At 40.2% G+C, this 25,287-nt stretch overlaps 1 protein-coding gene across 1 annotated transcript in view; it reads right to left on the minus strand.

The window, feature by feature from the left end:
• Nucleotides 1-25,287, minus strand: part of LOC140736634 (P-selectin-like) — a 44,829-nt gene that overhangs the window by 14,532 nt on the left and 5,010 nt on the right. The window contains exons 5-17 of the mRNA XM_073062450.1: nt 24,839-25,024; nt 24,502-24,687; nt 24,165-24,350; nt 23,820-24,005; nt 23,482-23,667; nt 23,145-23,330; nt 22,808-22,993; nt 20,411-20,596; nt 20,129-20,248; nt 17,844-17,871; nt 5,819-5,942; nt 2,602-2,655; nt 1,669-1,759 (exon numbers count right to left, since the gene is read on the minus strand). Coding sequence (XP_072918551.1) covers nt 1,669-1,759; nt 2,602-2,655; nt 5,819-5,942; nt 17,844-17,871; nt 20,129-20,248; nt 20,411-20,596; nt 22,808-22,993; nt 23,145-23,330; nt 23,482-23,667; nt 23,820-24,005; nt 24,165-24,350; nt 24,502-24,687; nt 24,839-25,024 — 1,905 coding nt within the window. The remainder of the gene's footprint in view (nt 1-1,668; nt 1,760-2,601; nt 2,656-5,818; nt 5,943-17,843; nt 17,872-20,128; nt 20,249-20,410; nt 20,597-22,807; nt 22,994-23,144; nt 23,331-23,481; nt 23,668-23,819; nt 24,006-24,164; nt 24,351-24,501; nt 24,688-24,838; nt 25,025-25,287) is intronic.

Genomic DNA, 25,287 nt, shown 5'->3' on the forward strand with positions numbered 1-25,287 from the left:
GAGTCTTTGATTGTCAACAAGAAATCTTTTAAGTGCTGTGCAAATCTAATTCAAGCAGAATTCCATGAACTTGAACCCAAATCTTGACTGCTTTGAGGTTTCCAGCATTAGCATCAGAGTATGCCGGAAGAACGTTACAACTAGAAGCAAGTTTTGCTCCCTCAAGCTTGCTCTGTCATTTACAACAAGATCATTGATGAACTTATACCTCAACATAATTCTCCTGCCCAATCCCAGTCTCTCTCAATTGCCTTAATGTACAGTAACCTATGAATGTAGTCAATGACTGGCTTTCCCCTGCCTCTGTGGGAGAGAAATTCAAAGATTCATCATCCTTTGACTGAAGAAGTTCCTTTTCATTTTGGTCCCAAGTGCTCTTTATCTTTGGGTCAATCACCTCTACTTCTGATTCCTTCGCCAAGGGAAACAGCTTCTTGTATCAACAGGTAATTATGTGAGCTTCGCTTCTCTTCTTTCCAAATTCTACATGATACTATCTTAGCCTTCACTAGTAGTCTAGGATGAGACCCACCATCTCAAGAACCAGTCTGTTGCTTCATTGCTGTAAACTCTGTCATCCCAAATATCAGGTATATCCTATATTCCCCAAGTAAGGGATCAAACTTGAACACAGCACTCACCAGAGCACTATATAATTGTGGGGAACTCTCATGCAGATTAAAATGTAAAAACTACCAAAGAGATGCACTGCAGGTAAACAGTAAAGTGCAAGATCATAACGAGGTAGATTGTGAGGTTAAGAGTCCATTTTATCATACAAGGGGTCTATTCAAGAAACTGAAAACAGTGGAATAGAAGCTGTCCTTGAGCCTTGGTAGAGTGTGCTTTCAGGGTTTTGCAACTTCTGCCAGATGGGAGAGGGGAGACGTGAGACCATCATTTTAGAATCGGTGAAATTGAATATCCTTGATGATGTACTAAGATGCAATTGATTGGGAAGTCTAAGCATTATAGTTCAACATGCACAGACCCACACTACACTGACATGCAATGCATTGCCCATAATGCCAGAAAGGAACTAAAATGCAAAGCTCCTTCCCTAGCCTGGAAAACCTGAAGCATGGAATAATGCAAGGGGCTCAAGAACTCATATCTACTACAAGCAGATTCTGGTGAACTCAGGAACAGATCCCGACCTGAACAGAGTTAATGCAAAGTCCTTCAGTCACCCGAACATGAACAGTCATTCCAACAACAGGATAACTAAACAAGACCATAAAGACTTTTACAATCACACTCCCTCAACCCACCATCCCCCAGATCATTAAGGAAATATTTTACAAACTGCTAATCAAAGCAGCTTTAATTTTTGCTATTGAACCCTCTTGGTAGCTGCTACTGATGTTTTTGATTTGGGGAATAATTAGAGGTAGTTTTTGTTTTAGAGGAGTAAATATGATCTGGGCACATCCACTTTTGCAAGTTTTATTATTTTTGTGGTCTGTCAGATTTAAATGGTGAAAAGGTGGTCAGCAATTCCTTGATACTGCTGTTGCTACCTGTGGGCAGGCTTCAGTATTTCACCCCAGTCGTCATTCCAATGAAAGCAGTCTAAATATAAATTGAGTCGGTTCCTAAACTAACTGCAAAGCAATTACCAGAAGTACTCCGTCACAATGGGGTACTGGCCTGGAAATAATACTGTACCATAGATGAAGACTAGAATCCAGAAATGATGGGTTGTTCTTTGAGAGGGTTGATGCCCCCATTGGTAATCATAAGTTTCAATGCAAGATACCTGTAGAAGGGAAATTCACCATTATTCAATGAGAAAAATCTAGTATCCTGCATTAAAAAACGTCTTCTACATGTCTTTATAGAACAGAGCAAACTTTTAGAAACACTTGTACTTGAAGCTCCTACTGTAATGTTTTTTACATTTGTTATTATGACATGTTCTAAAACTGAAAATGTATTGCCCAGTTTTCTCAGTGCTTGGGTTAAAAATTTATTGACAGAACATGACGACTGTGAAAAATTAAAATTAAATATTAACTGAGAAATTAGCACTGCTGATAACTGCTTAAGCAGTACAATTCATGAATTTCCCGACATTAGATAAGATATTAACTTCGTTTAAATAGGCTACTACATGCATTAAAATTGTAGATAGAGATACTGTACAAAAGCATTAAGATTAATGTGGTATAAATATTGCCACATATTTTCTAAGTTTTAGACTTAATGAAGCTGACGGCTGTGTGTAATATTGCTTGATACATTTAATAATTGATTCTGTTTGTTTGCATTTTTGTTTCCTCATCTCATAAATATCAATGTTGTTGCCACATACTCCAGAAATCAGTTCTGGGGATTCCTGCAGATATATGGTTCGTATTCAAATGGTGCTTCTCACTTTTACTCATTTTACTCAAATAAAACACACAACTCCATTGTGATCTTTATGTTGAGATATTATTCCTAATCTTACCATATTGAAATACACATCTAAATTATATTTGTACAATGTTGCAGTGTTTTAAGTACATTTATTTTGTACTTCTACATATGTACAGTATGCATACATTTTAAAATATTGTGCTTTATGAATGAGTGTTTTTCCAAAAAAATATGCCTTACCATATTTTTTACACTGCAAAATTTTGTTGTTACTTCCTCCGAATTTCTATGCAGCTATCCACTTGGAAAGAAATCGAGCAGAACTTATCACTTGCACCATGATTCTGTGACCTGTGGAGAACGTTTCTTTATAAACCAAGTCCTTCATTGTTATTTTTAGCCTTATCTACTTGACACCAATATTCTGATGACGTTGTCAATGTTAGGTAATTCCGTGCTGCTAGTTATGTTCCCAAGGCCACAAAAAAACAACAAAGGAGATTTTATCAGCTGTCAGCATCCTATTCACATTAAAAGATTTTTTCTATGTGAAATTAAGGAACTTAAGAGAACTTTTATACCAGTGTTAAATGGAGGCACTGTTGGAAAGATCAATGAAGGAGAAAACAAAGTTAAGATTAATCTTTTCATTAAATGTGCTAAATGCAAAGAACTTTGGGATCAAAAGGTTTAAGTTCCACATTAGCACTCCAGTAGAATATTGAGGGAATGCTGCATCGTTGGGTGAAGTCTTTCTTTGTATGTGTTGTTTACCTGAAATTTAACCTGTCCGTTTAGGTGAACAAGAACAATAGACTTATAAGTAAGTAGGGTTGGGCATTCAAGGGGAATGTGATTGGATGAGTCTTCATTTGTTGTGAACTTGCAACATTATTGTAGTTTTTTGAATGGATTTGCTGTTCAGGAGATGACAATGTAGCACAGCGTGTTAGAGAGGCAATCTTAAATATCACAGAGTCACTTCTAGTCACCTGGCTTCTTGACCAACATTCCCTATAAAGAGACAAGAAGTGAATATTCTCAAGTAGAATTTCTATCTGTTTGCTGTCAGTGTTCTACACCCACTCATTTTCAGGTGCTTCATCAGAATCAGAATCAGTTTTAAAATCACAGGCATATGTTGTGAAATTCGTTAACTTGGTTGCAGTGGTACAAAGCAATACATAATAATAGAGAAAAAGTGTAAATTACAGTAGATATATAAATCTAATGCCCTTCCCTTGGACAACATCGGTGGCATGGAGAGGGGAGACTTGCTGCATGGGCAACTGCCGGTCTTCCATAAGAAAAAAAGCTTGCCCAGGCTTGCGCCCTGGAAACTTTCCAAGGCTCAAAACCATAGTCTATCGAGACTAACGGAGGCCTACATATATATATATATGAGATAGTTCAATTAAATAAGTAATGCAAAATGCAATAAATGGAAATAAAGAAAAGCAGTGAGTGTTCATGGGTTCAATGTCCATTCAGAAATTGGATGGTAGAGGGGAAGGAGCTGTTCCTGAATTACTGAGTGTGTGCCTTCAGGCTCCTGTACCTCCCTCCTGATTGTAGCAATGAGAAGAGGGCATGACCTGGGTGATGGGGGTCCTTAATGATGGGTGCTGTCTTTTTGAGGCATTGCTCTTTGAAGATGCCCTGGGTACTACAGAGGCTAATGCCGATGATGGAGTTGACTAAGTTTACAACTCTCTGCAGCTTAATTTGATCCTGTGCAGTAGCAATCCCCCTCCCCCATATCCGATAATGATTCGGCCAGTTAGAATGCTGTCCACAATACATATGTAGAAACTTGCAAGTGTTATAGGTGACACACCAAATCTCTTCAAACTCCTAATGAAATATAGCCACTGTCTTGCCTTCTTTATAGCTGCATCGATATGCTGGGTCCAGGTTAGATCCTGGACACCCTCTCAGCTCCTGAGATTCTGCCAACAATAGTTGTATCATCAGCAAATTTAGAGATGGTATTTGAGCTGTATCTAGCCACATAGTCATGGGTATAGAGAGAGTAGAGCAGTGGACTAAGCACACACCCCTGAGGAGCACCAGAATTCATTGTCAGTGAGGAGCATGTATTATTACCAATCCGCACAGATTGTGGTTTTCTGGTTATGAAGTCAAGGATCCAATTACAGAGGAAGGAACAGAGGCCCAGGTTTTGTCACTAATTGATCAGGGCTGTGGGACTGCTAATGTTAAACACTGAGCTATAGTTAGTGAAAAGTATCCTAACATAGGTGTTTGTATTGCCCAGGAGGTCTAAGGCGGTGTGAAGAGCCATTGAGATTGTGTCTGCCGTTGACCTATTGTGGCGATAGGCAAATTGCAGTGGGTTCAGGTCCTTGCTGAGGCAAGAGTTCAGTCTAGTCATGACCAACCTCTCAAAACATTTCATCACCATAGATGTAAGTGTTACTGGGCAATAGTCATTAGGGCAGCTCACACTAGTCTTCTTGGGCACTGGATTAACTGTTGCCTTTTTGAAGCAGGTGGGAACTTCTGACTGTAACAGTGAGAGCTGAAAACGTCCTTGAACACTCCTCCCAGTTGGTTGGCACATGTTTTCAGAGCCTTACCAGGTGCTCCATCAGGGCCTGACACCTTGTGAGGTTCACCCTCCTGAAAGACAGCCTAACATCGGCCTCTGAGACAGAGATCACAGCGTCACCGGGTGCAGCAGGGATCTTCACAGCTGTAGTTGTGTTCTCCCTTTCAAAGTGGGCATAGTAGGCATTGAGCTCATCTGGTAGTAAAGCATCGCTGTCATTCATGCTATTGGGTTTCACTTTGTAGGAATGTCCTGCAAACCCTGCCAGGGTTGATGTGCATCCGACATCGCATCCAACCTCATTCGGAATTGTTTCATTGCTCTTCAAGCGGCCCTCCTTAAGTCATACCTGATTTTCTTGTATAGACCTGATATAAGGTATCAAATAGAAATCATTGATTTTCAGTCACCTAACTTGTGTACAAAGCACAACTAAGGAGTATGAAAATTTTAAACAACTGCAGATTTTGGAAATTTTAAGTAAAAACAGGAAGTTTTGGAAGATTACCAACTTAATATGCAGTCAAGGGACCTTAACTTCCCTTTAATAGCCACCGTATTTCAGCCAATTAGAGAAATTTTCTTGCTTTCCTCTGTTGACCACTCCCACCTTCTCCTCAATCTAAATTGATGGTGTTCTTTCTCAGTTTTGATGAAGAGTCCCAAATCTGAAACATCAGTTGTTTCCTGTTCCAGAGATGCTGCTGAACTGGCTGAGCTTTTCCAGCTCTGCGTGGGTACATAGTTCATTAGCAGCCCATCCAACACCTAAATATTAATCTCCAGTACCACTGGTGTACAGTGGCTGCAGTGTGTGCAGGATCTACAAAACTCACTGCAGTTACTCATGAGGCTGAAAGCACCTCTCAAACCCACCACCTGTACCAAAGGAAGAATACGGTCATCGATACATGAGAACGCTACACCCGCAAGATCCCCTCCAAACTGTGCTGATTCTAATTTGGAATATGTTGCTTCATCATCTGTGGGTCTTAATCCTGAGAACATCCTGCCCAATAACACCATGACAGTAGCTTCACAGTGGTTTAGGATCTCTCTGGGACATCAAGGATGGCCAACCGGCAATGCCCAGCTGCCAAATAAACCCTTTCCAAGATAACCCCATCTCATAGCATTAAGAACAGCATTAATGTGGAGATACAAGATGGTCAGAATTCTAAGGATCAAGAAGGGCTCTGAGACAAGAAATAAAGTGGGGTTAAAGAGGGATCTTTGGTTTAAATGCTTTTGATGGTGATTTGAAAGTGAGTCAAAATCAGCTTTTATTTTATAATATTTCTCTCACTAAAGGAACAGAAATTCCCTTGGAACCTTGGATTGTGTTAGAAAGGAAATGGCTGGCCAGCAACATCAATATGAATTCAATTTTTGGAGCCATTCATTAGCTGTTGAAAAATGCCTGTCAACATATTAACATATCAATGCATCTAACATTCCAAAATGAATTTACATTTTCACGCTCTTGGTAAACAGGACAATTTTAGTTGGCAGAAATCAGACATCTGCATTTTATTCACACAATCATTTTGCTCTTGGTTTTGTGCCTGTAGTGTTCGCCAAGAGGGGTCTTCCATTTCCAGTTGTTAAATGCAGATTGAAGGCTGTATTTGATAATAGAGCCTAAGATGCTGCATGAATTGATGAGCTATTTCTAGATTTCTCTGCTCAATATTTTATGCTGAGACTGTTAGATGTTCTTCTTTTAAATAAAATAATTGTTACATTCTGTGGTTCAAGGTAAGCCACGTTCTAAGTTGCCTTTCAACTTCTCACAATGCTCTCATGTAGTTGTCCTCTATCACAGCAAAATTCCCCGAACTCTTATTTCAAAATACTTGATACTTACTATCACTGTGAGATGGCATTAGATGATGTTTCATCTCTTGCTTCCTTTATTTATTTATTGAGATACAATGTAGGTTAGGCCCTTCCAGAACTTCAAGCCACACTGCCCAGCAACCCCAACCTAACCGCAGGACAATTTACAATGATCCATTAACCTACCAACCATTATATCTTTGGACTGTGGGAAGAAACCTGAGCACCTGGAGGAAACCCTCACGGTCACGGGGAGAACATACAAACTCCTTACAGGCAGTTGGCAAGTTTCAAAATTAAATATAGTAGAGACTCCACACTCCTAGTGTCCTTATAAACCCAAATAAAATTCACACATATTTGTGTCAATGCAATTGAAGCACTTTATCATTGAGTTTTCAGCATATACATTAAACAAGCTCTGGTGTTGGTTGGAGCACCAGTCTCCAGATCCGCTCGCTGATTGTTCGGGTCTGATTGAGCTGATGCACTCTCATTCTGCAGCAATGGTGGTGGCACATTGTCCGTATTTGGATTCAGTCTCCTGGAAGTCTTGTGCAATCTTCCTCAGATGACATCTATTTCCATGATAATTTCCCCTTATAGAATCCAGTTGTGACAGTTCTCTGAAGATCATTTGCCACCTTTCTGTTAGGAGCAAAGTTCCATTGGTCTTCTGACTGACAGGATAGCATTTTCTCAGCTGTCCCAATCACCTCTTTCTCTTTATTCCCATTTATTCCAGCAGCGATTCTAGATATCAGCTAGCTTGGAGCAGTTTTATTCTCGTTTAGGGCTTCATCAGTCACTTAGAAGTGAGTCCACCTGATATTGAGATGTTTCTATGTGGCATGATTCAGTGCATGCTTCCGTTACCCTTCGCAGAAGGCAACATGACTGGTTTTCACAGCACACCTGCCCTTTCCATTGGATTGGGAATTGTGTGGTGATGATATCGTCTCAACTTAGACACTGAGTGCAAACTCATCTGTAACAAATTTTGGGCCATAGACTGTTGCAGCCACATCCGGAGTGCTGTGTTTAGCAAGCTGAACCTTCACCTTGTGAATGACAGCTGATAATGTAGTTGAATTTATTTCCAGCAAGTTGGGAAAGTAAGCAACCACCCCCAGACTAGCTTGTACCTTCTGCTGTGAAGGGAGTCCATTGTCCAAAGTACATCCAGCACCTTCTCCCTTTGTGGATTTTTGTACCCCCCTCTCTGGAAAGCAATCAGTGGGAAGAACTGAGCTCAGCGCAAATGTGAAAGTGCCCAGCAAGACCATGACAGAATTCCTCTGTTCCTCTGGCCTCTCATAACAAGTATGTACAATTGTCAATAGAATATCCCTTCCTGCAGTTTTGTAATAGACAGATTTTGCGGGCATATTTACACTCTGTTTCTTTTTGTCTGCAGTCTGTCTTTACTGCAGGAAGATGTGGACATCACAGTGTGCCAGCAATCCTACAGCTTAGATGGTGGTCAGTCTAGCAAGAGAACCAGTTGTAGTTTATTTGGTGTGTGGTTGAAATTCTTCATCACAAAGTATTCAGATCTGCTTGAACAACTATACATCGCTAGAATTGCCTTCGTCCTTCCTGCATACCTGTTTGAGCTGCAGTAACCAGAAGACACTTGAAGGCAATGTTTTTTCTTCCTTTGGACTTTGATTGCTTTCCTTTACATCTGTACATGAAGGCTCCCATCTATCACTTTCTATCTCCTTTGAAGTCTAATCTTCTTCAAAGCTAAGTGTATCACCAACTTCGCTCTTCGCTCCAAGAAATCTTTCACACAGCTGAACTAACCTTCTCTAAACTCCGGGTGCAGTGTTAATCCCAAGAGGTATCCTTGGCCACCAATATTTCCTAAAAGGTGCTGAAAGTCATTCGAACTGAACACCCACTATCAATATCTACATCCCAGAATTATGCACACTTTCACCCAGTGTTTTCACATAGAGTTTCTCAAAGAACAGTAATAGTTCTAGGCAAAGCCTCATTTAAGATCAATATAAAATGTTCATCTTGTTTTCTAACACGTCATTGCATGCGGCTCTAGGAGCTCATTTGCCATTTTAATAAAGTACGTCTTGTAGAAAAGTATTCATGTCATTGCTGAGGTCATATCATATGATGTCTTTGTGCTGCTTTATAAGATGCACCCAGGTTTCTCCATCTTTACAAAGAATTCTGAAATTTGCTCTTGCTATCTCATATTTACAATCATCGTAGTGCCAGAGGAAGGCACTAGATGGTGCTACACTCCATAATTGTCAGACAACATGGTTACATGGTTTTGCTGAACAGCATACTTTAGAATATCGAATTGAATTGACTTTATTTCTTACATCCTTCACATACATGAGGAGTAAAAACCTTTACGTCTCCATCTGAATGTGCAATGTGCAATCATTTATAATAAATACAACAGTCAATGTAACATAGAACTACACTCAAATCAGTGTGAGTTAATCAGTCTGATGGCCTGGTGGAAGCAGCTGTCCCGGAGCCCGTTAGTCCTGGCTTTTATACTGCGGTACTATTTCCCGGATGGTAGCGGCTGGAATAGATTGTGTTTGGGGTGACTCGGGTCTGCAATGAACCTTCGGGCCCTTTTTTCACACTTGTCTTTGTAAGTGTACTGAATCATGGGAAGTTCACAACTGCAGTTGTGCTGGGCTGTCTGCACCACCCTCTGCAGAGTCCTGCGATTGAGGGAAGTACAGTTCCCATACCAGGCAGTGATGCAGCCAGTCAGGATGCTCTCAATTGTGCCCCTGTAGAAAGTTCCTAGGATTTTGGGGCCCACACCAAACTTCCTCAACTGTCTGAGGTGAAAGAGGTGCTGTGCCTTGTGTACAGACCACGTGAGGTCCTCAGTGATGTTTATGCCAAGGAACTTAAGCTGTTCACCCTCTCATCCTCAGATCCATTGATGTCTATAGGGGTTAGCCTGTCTCCATTCTCCTGTAATCCACAACCAGCTCCTTTGTTTTTGCGACATTGAGGGAGAGGTTGTTTTCTTGACACCACCGTGTCAGAGAGATGACTTCCTCCCTGTAGGCCACCTCATTATTGTTTGAGATTAGGCCAATGAATGCAGCTCTATGGCAGTTTCTTTGGGTGATTTTTTTTCTCTCACTATCTGCTTGAAATGTGCCTGTAAGTGACAGATCTGTAGGTGAGGCGTGTACCTTCTCACTCTCCTAATTTGCTGAATTGATTGGGAAATCTGCTAACAGAGTATATGAGTAAAACCCAGTGTGCTGCTGAAAGCTGTGAGACTGGGTCATGTTTTATCCAACCAGTCACCCACTAAAATTCTGTGGCTGTGATTGGTGAACCAACCTGAACATTGGGTTATTTCAGAGTACAGCAATGAGAATGTATACAACCAGAGCCACCTTTATACTAGATTATTAAAAAGTACAGATTTTCTCTCGCAAGCAAAACCAATTTAGTCTGATAGTTTAACTTGCTTCATCATCCAGGATGCCCACATCACTTACAGCAAAATACTCATTCCCTAGTGCTTTCTGTTTGACTCTAAACCACTTAAGGTTTTGGGCAACTGTGACCTTCAAGATGTTAATGCTAGGTAATGTGATACTTCTAATGGTTTTGACTGACAAAGGGAGGCAGTTGGTTTAGTTCTTGTCAGAGAGATGTCTGCTTGGCATCGGTGACATCAGGATTACTTGCAGCTCTCAGTGTAAACCTGATGGTAACAAGGTGGATATGGACTGCTTTGTTACTGCAGGAGTTCAGCTCAGGGTGAAACACCGGAAGCGATGCTTTCAGATGGAGAGAATTCATCAGTGAAGCAGCTGAACCTGGTTAGGCTCTGGACATGACTCTGAGAAATTCCTGCAATGATTGGCTCCATCAGCCAGAACTATGCTCTCCATTGGTAGCTAAAACTTCTAACCAATGGGAGCTTTCACATTGAACTCAAACTTATTAGGATTCCTTAAATCTATACAATTGCCCTGATCCCAAGGAGTTCACAAGGATGTCAAGTGGAACAGCATACTTGCAGTACCATTGCAGGCACATCGGTAGAGACAATGCAAAGAAATAAACAATATATCAATGATTCATTAGTAATACAAGACTGTGAAGAGAGAGGAAAAAAGCCTGTGCAAAAACTACCTTAATGCAAAAAGAGACACAGTCTGATATAAGTCTAGGGTAGTGCAAGATTTGACTCGTAATGTTCCATGCTGATGTAGGGTCAGGCTTGTGCACTTTGGTTTAAGAACCTTTTGTTCATAGGAAAGTAGCTGTTCTTAAACCAGATGATCGTGGGTGTAGGTACCTCCTGTCTGAAGGTGGGACTCCTCAGTGACAGATACCGCTTCCTAGAGACAGCACCACTTAACGATGCTGTCAATGGTGAGGGATGGCTGTGCCTGTGATGGACAAGGCTCTTTTGACATATTTCTGCAGTCACTTGTGTTCCTGTGTGTTGGAATTGCTGTATCAGGCCAGGATACTTTCAACAATGCATCGGTAGAGATTTAATAGAGTATTTCTTGACACACCAAACCTCCTTAAGCTTCTGAGAAAACAAAGGTGCTAGCCATGCCTTTCTCGTGAGTGTATCTATATGTCGGACAGGTCATCAGGGATGTTAACATCCAGCAATTCAAAGAGGTTTTCCCCTTTTACTTCTCACCCAACAATTAGAATTGGCACGTGTTCCACTACCTTTTCCTTTCTGACGTGAGTAATAAGCTCCTTGGTTCTGTTTATGTTAAGAGTGAAGTTGTTATTGTGGGACTACTCAACTACATGTTCTGTCTCCTGTGCACTGATTCATCACAATGCATGACTCAGCCAACAATAGTAATATCATTGCCAAACTTATAGATAGTACTGGAGCTGTTCTTAGCCACACAGTCATGAATAAAAAGAGAGTGGGGTCTAACTGCGTAGCCTTAAGATGCATCTGCATTGTTGATCAGTGAAGGGGAGATGTATTTAGCAATCTCTACTAATTGAGGAAATCAAGAATTTATTTGCAAAAGGATGCACAAAGGCCCAGGTCTTGGAGCTTAGTGATAAGTTAGGAGGAGAAGAGATTGCTGAACATTGAGCTGTAGTTGATGTGGTTGTTGAGACGATCCAGAACTGAGTGGAGAGCCAGAGAAATAGCATCTTCTATTGACCTGTTGTGAGAGGTAAATTGAAAGGAATCTGGGTCATCTCTGAGGCTGGAAATACTGGCTCAGGTAGGCATGTTGTAAAGAATGACTGGATAGGTTGGGGCTTTCATTCCTAGTGTGCTGAGCTTACAGAAGTACATAAAATCATGTGATAAAATCATAAAATCAAAGATGAAGTGAATGTCACAGTCTTTTTCTCAGTGTAGGTGAGTCTAAAACAAGAGGGCATAGGTTTAAGGTTGAAAGGAGACCTGAGGGGCAACTTCTTCACACAGAGCGTGGTGGGTATGTGGAATGAACCATATGCTAGAGGAAGTGGTAGAAATGAGTACAACTGCAGTGTGTAAGAGACATTTAGACAGAGAGGAAAGGTTTAGAGGGATATGGGACAAATGTAAGCAAATGGGAGTGGTTCAGGGAAGTGAGTTGATAGGCATGGATGAGATGGGCCGAAGGGTCTTTTTTCTGTGCTGTGTAACTCTCTGCCTCAGAATCATGGAGATACCAAGGAGTGAAACAGGTTTTCTGCCTATTTACATGTCGTCTCATATACCTGCAGTAGGTCTGTTTCATCTGTGCCTTGCCTATTAAGTACTTGTCTAAATGTCCATAGAATACAGGGATTTGGATTAGTTATGTGGACAGACAGGTGAGGTTTGTTTTATTGTTGAAACGGAAGCATCTGGGATCTAATCATCTTTATCGCTCTGATATGCATGAACATGGTGTTACCCAAGATCATGATCGTTCTTGGCAAGTTTTTCTACAGAAGTGGTTTGTCATTGTCTTCTTCTGGGCAAGATTGGTTACCCCAGCCATTATCAATACACTCCAGAGATTGTCTGCCTGGTGTCAGTGGTCGCGTAACCGGGACTTGTGACATGCCCCAGCTCTTCATATGACCATCCACCACCTGTTCCCATGACTTCATGTGACCCCGATCAGGGGGCTAAGACAGTGCTACCACTTGCCCAAGGGTGACCTGCAGGCAAATGGAGAGAAGGAGCATCTTACTCCTCCTTTGAAAGAGACGTGCCTCCACCCCAGCACCCATGGGATCTAATCAAGATCTTTAAGATCATGAAAGGCATTGATAACAGAGAGCAACGATGCTACGGCAGCGTAGCGTTAACACAACACTATTACAGCTTAAGAGTTCAAATCCGGTGCTGCTCTGTAAGGAAACATTGTACATCTTCCCTGTGGAATGGGTGGCTTTCTTCCCGTTTCCTCCCACAGTCCAAAGGTGTACCGGGTTTGACCGGTGGGGGGAGGGTTACTGGGGAGGCATGGCTTAAAGGGACAGAAGGGCCGTCTCCATGTTGTATCGCTAAAAGAATAAGAGTGGTTGGCAAGGGAACCAAAAGTTACATGAGGAGACCAGTTTTTGTACCACATGGAATGGACTGCCAAGGGTGATGCCCAGATGGGTTCAATTGTGATATACATAAGGGTGCAGGATAAGTGTATGAAAGGTAAGAATTTTCCAGGATTCTGTGGATAGGGCAGGGAGATGATACTCTCCTCATTGCTTTTACACACAGTTGGTACAGATTTGAAATGTCTTTATCCTTACCTTTCAGGTCTTTATCCTGAATATTACAATTGCATCTATCTCCATATCACCTCTATTAATCCATTCCAGACTCCAACCATTTTCTGTACAAAAATAGCTTTCCTCCAAACAAATGGCCTCCCTCCTAGCAGCCATCATACTGACATTCCCATGTTAGTATAGGTCTGATTTTCCCCTCCGATACACATGACATTAAATGCAATAATATGTTTAAAACAGTAACACACAGCTAACTATCTAAGCAGTTGTCAAGCTTGCAAATCATGTGAATGGATTGCTATTCACATGAAGATGACAGCAGTGTGAATGAGTTTACCAGCACTCATACTTCTCAGGCAGTGAGACGTTGTGTGTTCGGGCCATCGATGAGCTTGGCAGTGCTGCAGAACTCAGACCTCATGGCAATCAGTACATTTATGACCCTCTTTTGCTTTCTCCTTTTACCATCCTTTGTGAGAAGTTTACTTTTGCTGGAGCACTCATATTTTCCGTGTTTGCTGACAATGCAGGAGGCCAGGCAAGTTTGGCTCACAGAACAATCCCATTTCCCCCATTAATTTTCCCTGTAGCCCACGCTCCCTCCAATCCCACCCATTCTCCCAATTTTACCACACGTCTACACATTAGGACACTAAGAGTAATACGTTAGCCTAACAGCCTGTACTTTTGGATGTAGGAGGAAAATAGAGCACCTGGAGGAAACCCATGCAGTGACAGGGAGAATGTGTACGCTCTATACTGAGAGCACCAGCATTCAGATTGAACCTGGATTGTTGGGACTATGAAGATGAAGCATTTCACCTAAGCTGAATCTTTCCCTTTAGAAACAGTATAACTTCCAGCTAACTGCAGACGTATCTCCCTACCTTGTGACCTCTCCTATCAGATTCTCCCTTCCCCAGCCCTTTATCTCTCACCAATCAATTTCCCAGCTCTTTACTTCACCCCCCACCGATTTCACCTATCATCTACCACCTTATACTTCTTCTTCCCCTCCCCCCACCTTCTTACTGTGACTTCTCCTCTTCCTTTCCAGTCCTGATGAAGAATCTTGGCCTGAAACATCAACTGTTTACTTTTTCCATAGATGCTGTCTGGTCTGCTGAGTTCCTCCAGCATTTTGTGGGTGTTGCTTTGGATTTCCAGCATCTGCAGACTTTCTCATGTTTGTGATATCTCCCTGCTGTCTGTCACAGGAAACCATCATTGCAATTCCTCTCAGTTCCTCCTTACAACTGCCTCCCAAAGGATAGCGTGGTTCTGTCCCGTGGACAAGATCATCACTGCGACAACTCCAAGGAAAATGAAGGGAGCAACACCAGTACAATCTTTGATTAACTGAGCAAAAGGCTATTTGAGAATCAAGATCTTAGACAAGCGCAAAGCTCTTGACCCCTGGTCTCTTGCATCCTTCTAAGATCTGCACCACTTACAGCAAGTAACACAAGCACTGTAAAGATGCCACCCATGCTATTTCATTCGACTTCCTAACGATAAGCAAGCCAATGTCAGTGTCTTTACCACAGCCTACATCCCCAGCCCTGAGGTTCCAGTTACACTCACATAGAGACACTAAATAGTTGCCCAACCCCAGCTTGCAAGACATTCTATGGCGATCTAAGAAGACAATTGACAGCACAATGACTTTATGCACAGCATACATATTTTATTGGAAATATATTTACAACTTCTGTGTATATCAGGAAACATATGAACTGATCAGTATTAGATACACAAATAAATTACTTAATCATTGCATATAGTGATATAAGTCTGTACAAACACTTTTTTTTTAAAAACTTGAAATGGCAGTAGCTTTTCATTTTTACATAACTAAACTCAAACAAAATTTAAATTATGTTAATTTATGTTACTTTTATTGTAGTGATGGATAACTCTGCTGCAAATGCAGCCCATTCAAGGGACAATACAGCATAAATATTATGTTAACAAGATAATTTTTTTTGTTCTGTATCAGATTCCCAGGCTGGCTTGTTTATTAATTCAGTAGTCAAGTTATCAAGCTGTGTGGGAAATAAGGCTAAAAAAGACAATATAAATTTTGTTTTCATTCAAGTAATTCAATAGGAATAACAATAAAGCAAAAGATGACCATATGTAGTGTTTCTTCACATCAAATTACTTGTGCCTAATTTTTATATTTACATTAGATTAGAAGGAAGGATCAGAGACAAATCCTATCACCTCATTAATCAAAGTGCGTTTGAGCAATGAATTTAGAAATGAGAAATGGCTACAAGTTAATAAGACAACATCATAACATAACACGGGCATGGGGCCATATGGATAACAAAAGATCACAACGTGATTCACCGATTTGTGCGGTCAACCTGATTAGTCAATTGGATAAAACTGATGAGAACTCTCCAGGTAATGGTTAAACACATCCCATAGGGAGGAATTAAATAAATATTAATTGTGCATACATTCATGCATCCAATTTGTACAGAGACAGCTGAATACAAACTGTGGAATATTGCAATACATTCTGTTGTCTTGTGCTGTTTCACAGATTCCTGAGAAGACCCAACAGAGTTATTTTTTGTTAATTCTGTTGATATTAAGGAATGTTAAATAACTTTCCATTCAGTTTGTTCTGTACTTTGCCATCATCATTACTAGTAAATCTTTCCATCAACTGGGGTAGTCCACAATTAATAGGAAGATAATTGATTAATTTGGAGACACTGTTGAAGGTAGATATCATGACTTAACATCTGATGAAATGGCTTTATATTTCAATGACTGGGCCGTTGGAATAGTCAGCCATTAATTTGCTCACAGTCTTAAAAGGCTGGGAGCTTAAGAAGAAAAAAAATAGTAGATAAGAGTTTGGTGTGAGAAAAAGGTAAGCAAAGACATTATTCTAGGTTAGAGACCAAAGTTTAGGAAAATACCTAGATACAGGCTGCCTTCTCACAGCAGCAGAAAATAGTGTGTGGCATAGAGGAGCCTGGACAAAAAAGCAAGGGAATTCTAACTTTATGGGACTATTGATTGTAAAACATTAAATAAATCCATTATCACTAGTAATACATTACTTTGCCCTTCAGTGGCTTTGTATTTAACATGTCATCCATCAAAATCAATAGTATTGTAAACATTACATATCATAAACATTGTAGCTATATAAGTCTACATAGCACGCAATGCAAGGCTGGACCAAATCAAATTTGGTAGCAAATCCAGTAATCTGAAATTAGTTTGGGATCAACCACAGAGTTGCCTCTGTCTCCTTGATTTGGAGGTGTGGCAGTTTCAGAATGCCGAGTACCTATCTCTTGAGGCTTAATTCCATGAAACCAAGCATGTAAAACGAGTTTATAGAGGGCAAGTTTGGTATTTTGCCACCACTATCATTCAGAAAGATGGATAACTCGTTTGAATGAATTCAAAGATGATGCCCTGACATACACCCATTCATAATTGTACCAACATGTCGGAATGGTTGAATATGCAAATCCAGTGCTATTGGAATACATTTTCTGAATCCTTTCATTTCTGGTCATCCTTTGCATTAAGATATGAAAAGCCTGCAATAAGACATTAATTAGACGTTAGAGATGCCCTATATAACTCTAACTTTAGAATTACCATTGTTTTATTAGAAACTGTACAATGGTGGCAAAGTGAATACTTTAACGTTCATATTGAAAAGACTAATAATGTGTAAGGGTGGTGAGTTAAATATAGGTCTCTCACCTGAACTGAGTTGTCACTATACTTCTTCATTCACTTTGTAAGTACCCAATGCTTTATGTGCTTTATTGCTGTTAAAATAAGAAAATAAAGGATTCATTAGTATTAAAATAGAATTCTTAAATTTATTGAGATGTAACTGATTTAAGCTAACTATATATTTTCCAACTTTTTTATATAGTGCTGGCCCATAGCTGAACACCACTGAAAAGTTATCCCAGCAAGTTTTAAAATATGGGCCACACATAACTTCTTAGCCATTCATAGATCCTGCAGGTCCCATGAGCAGAGATGAACCAACCATACTAGAATCCTATCTAATTTTCCTTCCTCAGTTTTGTCCAGCTATTCCTAATAGTTCCAGATTAAACAGCTCAGATGAGTGACTGAAGCCAGAAGCCTCGGTTCCATACTGAATGCTGCTTTATCAGTACATCAGGAAATGATTTTTATTTTTATGTGAAACGCATGCATGTTCTGCTTCTGTAACTACAAGCTTAACATCGTGCTCTGAGGTTACAAAAAGCCACAAATGATACCAATGAAATAACGTATATAACTAGAGTTATTACGGGTCAGTTCCTAAAACGATTTATGTTCTTACCTTAAAAGTGAGAATTTTTTTCCTTGTGCTGAAAGAGAAAGAGAGAAAGACAATTACTATTTTGTTCCCATGGATGGATGCTGCACATTAGGTTAAATGAGTTGATTAGATTAAATGGATTGCTATACAGCATGATTGCTCAAGTGTTGCTCAAAACCAACACTTACTCTGCTTTCAGATGCTCTTTGAAAAGAATGGTACATAAGTACCAAACTGTGTACTCAATAAGCGTGAGAATTTGTAGGATCTGCCATACAGTGCCAAGTCACTTGCACCAGTTAATAAGAACAGCAGCATAGAGACAATCCAGAATTTTGTTCTCCCCTTGGGTGAAAATTAACTATCAATCAAAGTTATATTGATATGTTGAATGCATCAACCAGGGTAGTTGCCTGATAACTCTTGAAACTTTTCTTGACATGATTATGCGCTGGTGAGATTTTCCTGTTCAGTTGATACTCTCACAATGAATGGGATAAGTACAAACTAGATTCTGCAAACAAAAAAGGCACTTTTCACAATAGCACTGGATTTGACTCTGATCTAGTGAGGAAGATACGTGTGTCCAAGCATTCCTCTCCTCACCTCTGTAGTGTTTTTTCTTTCTCTACTGTTTTTCATCAACAGGGTGGTTTTCTTCATCATAGATTTTTATCTGTGTGCAGTACTCCACCCTTTTCTGCAGGAAATACTCATTATTTATCTGCTCAACAACCTGAGTAGGAGATGTTTGTACGCACGTATGATGTTTCTCAAATTAACCTCATCTGTAGGCAGTTAGTTGGAATAGTAAATGAACACTAGTAACATCATCACGTTTGAAGTAAATTTCTCTAAATGACATTAGAGTAACTGGGTACTTTTAATAGCTTGTTCATAAAACAAGCAAAATAATTTCCTTCAAGTAGTTTAGTGACTCATATTACAGAGTACAATTTCAATCTCTGCATTTCCTGCGGCATTACATTTATTCAATATATTTTGTCATGATTCCCATACCCAAATACCTGTCCAAGTATCAGGGCTCTTTCACAAGCAGCAAGGCTGTCTACTAACATGGCGCATTTCACATAATAATGAAATGACTCAAGATGTTCACAGAAACACCAGGTAATGAAGGTTGAGACCAAAGCAATAGTGGAACATAAAGATGTTCATTTAGAAATCCTAGTTGTCAGACGGGTTTCAGTACATCAGAAATTTCTGCATTCTTCACAGACAGTGTTGTAACAACAAGGTATCTCTGGCATTTTCTGTTCAAATTTTGATTTTAAGGAATATCATATAGAAAGGAACAAATATTTTACAGGGAATTTCTGGAGCTTCAGGGTATTGGCAGTTGAAGCAATGGCTGCTGGTGATGTCATATTTAAGTTGGGAGATAATCAAGAGAGTAGAATTTGAAAACATCTTGGAGGATCATAAGATGTGAGGAGATGAGTTGGGGCCAAGATCATGGAAGAAACTGAAAACAAGGATGATTACTTCAGTGCTGAATTTTGAGTTATAACTTGGAGACAATTTACTTAAGTAACGATGAGAGCAATAAGTAAATGGGAATTTGTGCTAGTTAGGACAAACGTATGAGTTTTGGAGTAACTCACCCAAAGTGCTGGAGGAACTTAGCAGTTCAGGCAGCATCTATGGAGAGGAATAAACAGCCGATATTTCTCTGTAGACCCTTCACACTACAAAAGTTCTCACCCCAAAACTGTTTATTCCTGTTCTTAGATGTTGATTGATCTACCAAGTTCCTCTGGCATTTTGTGTATGTTACTCTGGATTTTCAGCATCTGCAGAATCTCTTGTGTAAATGAGCTTGGGATGATTTAAACTTTATGTGGTGTAGAATCTACAGACAATAGAGCACGGAAAAGGCGAATCGGCTGAGTCAGTTATGTCAGCCATGGGTTGAATTTGTTGTCTGAAGCACATAGTGAAGTCAAAGTACGGTGCTTAGGAAACAGAATTTATACTAATCACAATCATTTGGATCTTACCATTAGTTAATCAGGAAATACACTAGTTTTTGGACCGGCAATCAATATTTTAGAAATGGTGGAGATGAAAGGCTGGCCTGGAAATGCTTTCAGTGATTGAAGAATGATATGTGCCTGAGAACTGAATTAACACCCCAAACAACTTGAAAGAGTATGCCATGAAGTTACAGGAGGGAAAAGCTCATTAAACGCTGATCATTCAAGTAGAAACAGCTTTGAATGGTAATCAATAAAGAGTATAGAAAACCATAAAAATATAATTTAAAAATATGAGACATTATTTACCCTTCCTTCTGAGTTGCCTCATTAGCCAGATGATGAATGTCAGAGCAGAGATGCCAGATGCCACGGAAGATGCTACTACTATCGGTATGTAGTTTTCAGGGAATGGTTGTGGGTTGGAATCTGAGAACAGTCAGAAAATCAACATTGAAACTATTATTGGATATTTCAACAAACTTCGCTATTCAATTTTAAAAGTTGTTTCCAACATACTCCGTGTAATTCTTCCTAGCTTTGTTATGTAATCGACCTGTTTTTAAAATGAAACGTGCTGTTTCAACATACCTTCACAGACTGGAATTGGTGCTGACCACTGTCCAAAGCCATCACACTGCAGAGTCACTGATCCGTTCAATGAGAAGCCCTTCATGCAACCAAACTCGCAAACTGAGAGGTAACTTAAGTTTTCTTTTGGATGGGAGCAATTCATGTTCCCGTTTTCAGGAATCTCCGGGACATCACATTTCACAGCTGGAATGAAAGATCAAGAACTGAGTACAAATAGCAACAGAATCATTGACCGCAAAATTACATCTATGATCTAGGTTTATTTTAACCCCTTTCATAAATGCATCTGACAAAAGATAAGCCTTTGTCAAGCCAACAATAGCCTGCTTCTTTTGTGATGTTTGAGCTATCTCCACTATTTGCCTATTTTCTTATCATCTTTTTCTAATTTATGTAACACCCTGGATAAGATTTTTACTGCTGTGCCGTAGGTAGCTCATTTTAGCAGTTCTGTAAGAGCAGTCTGTTCTGCTTTCAGCCTGTTCGGGTTTGAGTTACGATAAGAGCCTTTGTTGTTCAACTTGGGAATGTGCTGTCAGCCAATCAGGACAGTGGAATTGGGAGAAGGTTCTGGAGAATGCTGGGGTGCAGATCTTTGTTGGTGGGAGCTGGGAGAAGACGGGAGGGAAGATGGCTGAGGATGCCATCCCTGTTGCACAAGGTTCTTTGTGCAGATGAATGGCTTCAAGGAGGAAGGACCGTGGGAGACCCGTCTGTTTGAGATGGATTTCGAGTGACATTCAGAAGGTGGTGTGAGTTTTCACGCAGATTAAGGGTCCAGCGCGAGAGTGACAGGCAAATTCAAGATGACCTCCAAAATAAGTGCACATTCGACTTTTTAAGAGTAATGGGCCCTTTCTGCTTTTTTTCATTCTTTCATTTAATAATGGTTTGCTTAAATTAGCATTCTTAAATATACTTTATAATTGTATGGAGTGTATGATGTGTTGCTTCTTGCTGGGGGCAGTAAATCACAGAACATACACACAGACCAGGGTTCGAGTGGGCGAGGCATTCCAACCTCATGGATTTGGCAGGACCGAAGATGTATATACCATAGACGTACGAAGCCTGACAAACGTGGTTTTATGGCTACAGAAATCAGTGAGAGGCTAATGAGCTGGGATTCCAGAGAAGTCTAGTAAAAGGGGGATTCATTTAGATGGCACTTAAATTGACCATATCACGCTATTTTCTTATAAATTCCCAGGCATTTGTTTATCATGAGTAAAGTGAATCAATTAGGGAGAATAGTATATAGGGCTGGGGAGAATCATGGGAGGAAAATAGATGGATAAATGTCAGAACATGGTTGTGAGTGCTTTAGCCTTTAGCTCTCACATTGATAAAGGCACTTTATTTGGTGTTTTAATTGGGTCCGTACACAAATCACCTTAAAGTAAATAATTGTACAATTCAGATGTGCTTAGTGAAGCAAACACAATGCTACATTATTCTCTAGAGTACATTTCTTTACTACCACACCCAAGATATTAGACATGCTCAAAATAGTACACAGTCTAAAGAGGAAATAAACATATTGGTCTGAAAAAGGAATCGTATTACCAATAACAAATTTGCAGTGATAATAATAGGGAGATTATTTTATAATCAGTCACTCTCTGGGATGGAAATGTAAATTCTACACGATTCTACAAGTCCATTCCCATCAACACACAATATAATTGTGGTACAATTTCTTTACTCTTGTACTCAAACCTTCCATAAGTAGAGATTGTTTTATCACTTCACTTCCTAACTGCCTGTTGCACCTGTTCACTTTCTGCGCTTACAATATGTACAATGACACCCTGGTCCTCGTGAATAACAGTTTGCAATATCTCACCAGTTTAAAAATAACTTCCTAGTATTTTAATTCACTCTGCTAAAGTGTGTAACCTCACAGTTTCCACATCTGCCTTGTGGTTGCCCATATCCCCTTGTCATTTCTTTGCATCCTCTTCATTACTCACATTCCCACTGCGTCATTAGCATGCTTGGTCCCCTGGCCAATGTGGATTATGAATAGTTAGAGTTCTAGCACTGATCCCCACAATGTCTTACTTCTTAGAACATGCCAAACTAAGAAGGAAGAATTTATGGCTAGTCTTTGCCCTATATCTTTTTAGCAATTGACAGTCGCCACTACCAAGGTGCTCTAAATATGTTGAATGATCTCCTGTGGAAGTTCTTATGGAAAGCTTTCTGAAAATACATCACATTCATTGATTCTCAATTATCTACACTATTGGCTACAAGCTTCCATAGATTATAGATTTGTAAAATATTAAATTAATGGCAAATCTATGACTATGCAAATAACTTCGGAGATCTATGGCTTTGGCTTTTTCTCCTTTAAGAGTTAATTAGTCATCTAGTACAATTTGTCTGTACCTTCACACTGAGGGGTCGCCGCTGACCACTCTCCAGATGCTCCACACTCAAGCCTCTTTGACCCTTGGAGCTCAAAGCCCAGAGCACAGCTGAAGTCACACATTGAGTTGTAACTGAATGGAGCAACTGGATCCGAGCAGGTCATAGTCAGCTGTTCTTGCTCCTCCAGGTTTACGCATTGTACAGCTGCAAGAGGCAACAGAGAACTTACTGTTTCAAAACCAATTCAAAGTACGGTAGTCTTAAGTACTTCATAATTTCGAGTCAAGATTTTGAAAGAACATATTGAGGTAAATGTTCATAAATTTGTTTCACTAGTGCACTAATCTTCAGTTACCTTCACAGCGAGGAGTTGGCGCCGACCACTCCCTAGATGCTCCACACACCAGTGTTTCTGACCCTCGGAGCTCAAAGCCCTCAGCACAGCGGAAGTTGCACGTTGAGTTGTAACTGAATGGGGCAAATGGATCCGAGCAGGTCATAGTCAGCTGTTCTTGCTCCTCCAGGTTTACGCATTGTACAGCTGCAAGAGGCAACAGAGAACTTATTGTTTCAAAACCAATTTAAAATACAATAGTCTCGACTACATCCTAATTTCAAGTCAAGATTTTGAAAGAACATACTGGGGTTAATAATCAGGTCTTTTTTTCAATAGTTCATTAATCTTCAGTTACCTTCACAGCGAGGAGTTGGTGCCGACCACTCCCTAGATGCTCCACACACCAGTGTTTCTGACCCTCGGAGCTCAAATCCCTCAGCACAGCGGAAGTTGCACGTTGAGTTGTAACTGAATGGAGCAAATGGATCCGAGCAGGTCAGAACCATCTCTTCATGCTTCTCCAGGTTTGCACATTGTACAGCTGCAAGAAACAAAGGAGAATTATCAAGACTTAAGACAAATTCAAACTATACCAGTCTTATTTAGTTCACAATTTCAAGACAGGATTTTGAAATAACATATTGAGGCAAATGTTCAGAAATGTTCTTTACTAGTTCATTAATCTTCAGTTACCTTCACAGCGAGGGGTTGGTGCCGACCACTCCCCAGATGCTCCACACACCAGCCTCTCTGACCCTCGGAGCTGAAATCCCTCAGCACAGCTGAAGTCACATGTTGAGTTGTAAGTGAAGGGTGCAAATGGATCCAAGTAGGTCATAATCAACTGTTCTTGTTCCTCAAGTTTTGTACATTGTACTGCTGCGAGAAGAAATGCAGAATTTGTTAAGTTTATAAATCAATTGAAATTACATCAGACTTATCTATTTCACACTTCCATGGTAAGTTGTTAAATAAACATAGTGATGTAAATCTTAAGAGATTTTTATTCTTTCATCACTGTCATAAATGTTCAGGTACCTTCACACTGAGGGGTCACCGCTGACCACTCTCCAGATGCTCCACACTCCAGTGTTTCTGACCCTCGGAGCTTAAAGCCCTCAGCGCAGCTGAAGTTGCATGTTGAGTTGTAACTGAATGGGGCAAATGGATCCGAGCAGGTCATAGTCATTTGTTCTTGCTCCTCCAGGTTTACGCATTGTACAGCTGCAAGAGGCAACAGAGAACTTATTGTTTCAAAACCAATTCAAAGTACGGTAGTCTTAAGTACTTCATAATTTCGAGTCAAGGTTTTGAAAGAACATATTGAGGTAAATGTTCATAAATTTGTTTCACTAGTGCACTAATCTTCAGTTACCTTCACAGCGAGGAGTTGGCGCCGACCACTCCCTAGATGCTCCACACACCAGTGTTTCTGACCCTCGGAGCTCAAATCCCTCAGCACAGCGGAAGTTGCATGTTGAGTTGTAACTGAATGGGGCAAATGGATCTGAGCAGGTCATAGTCAGCTGTTCTTGCTCCTCCAGGTTTACGCATTGTACAGCTGCAAGAGGCAACAGAGAACTTATTGTTTTAAAACCAATTTAAAGTACGCTAGTCTCGACTACATCCTAATTTCAAGTCAAGATTTTGAAAGAACATACTGGGGTTAATAATCAGGTCTTTTTTTCAATAGTTCATTAATCTTCAGTTACCTTCACAGCGAGGAGTTGGTGCCGACCACTCCCCAGATGCTCCACACACCAGTGTTTCTGACCCTCGGAGCTCAAAGCCCTCAGCGCAGCTGAAGTTGCACATTGAGTTGTAACTGAATGGAGCAAATGGATCCAAGCAGGTCATAGTCATTTGTTCTTGCTCCTCTAGGTTTGTGCAATTTACAACTGCAAGAAACAAGAAGGAACCTTTTGTTTTCAAACCATAACACCTCAGACCTGTGGGTTTCAAATCTAAAGACAAGATTTTGAATAAATATGATAATGTAGCTAATCAGAATTTTTTTGATTCATTAATCTTCTTTGCAGTGAGTGATCTGTTCTGATGACTCTCCAAATTGCTAACTCAGAAAATGGGTTAGTCATAAAATCAAATCAAAATACACTAGAGATCTCTATTTCACAATTTCAAGGCAATACTTTGAATGAGC

This window comes from Hemitrygon akajei, chromosome 12, assembly GCF_048418815.1.
Source record: "Hemitrygon akajei chromosome 12, sHemAka1.3, whole genome shotgun sequence".
Classification (NCBI taxonomy): Eukaryota; Metazoa; Chordata; class Chondrichthyes; order Myliobatiformes; family Dasyatidae; genus Hemitrygon; species Hemitrygon akajei.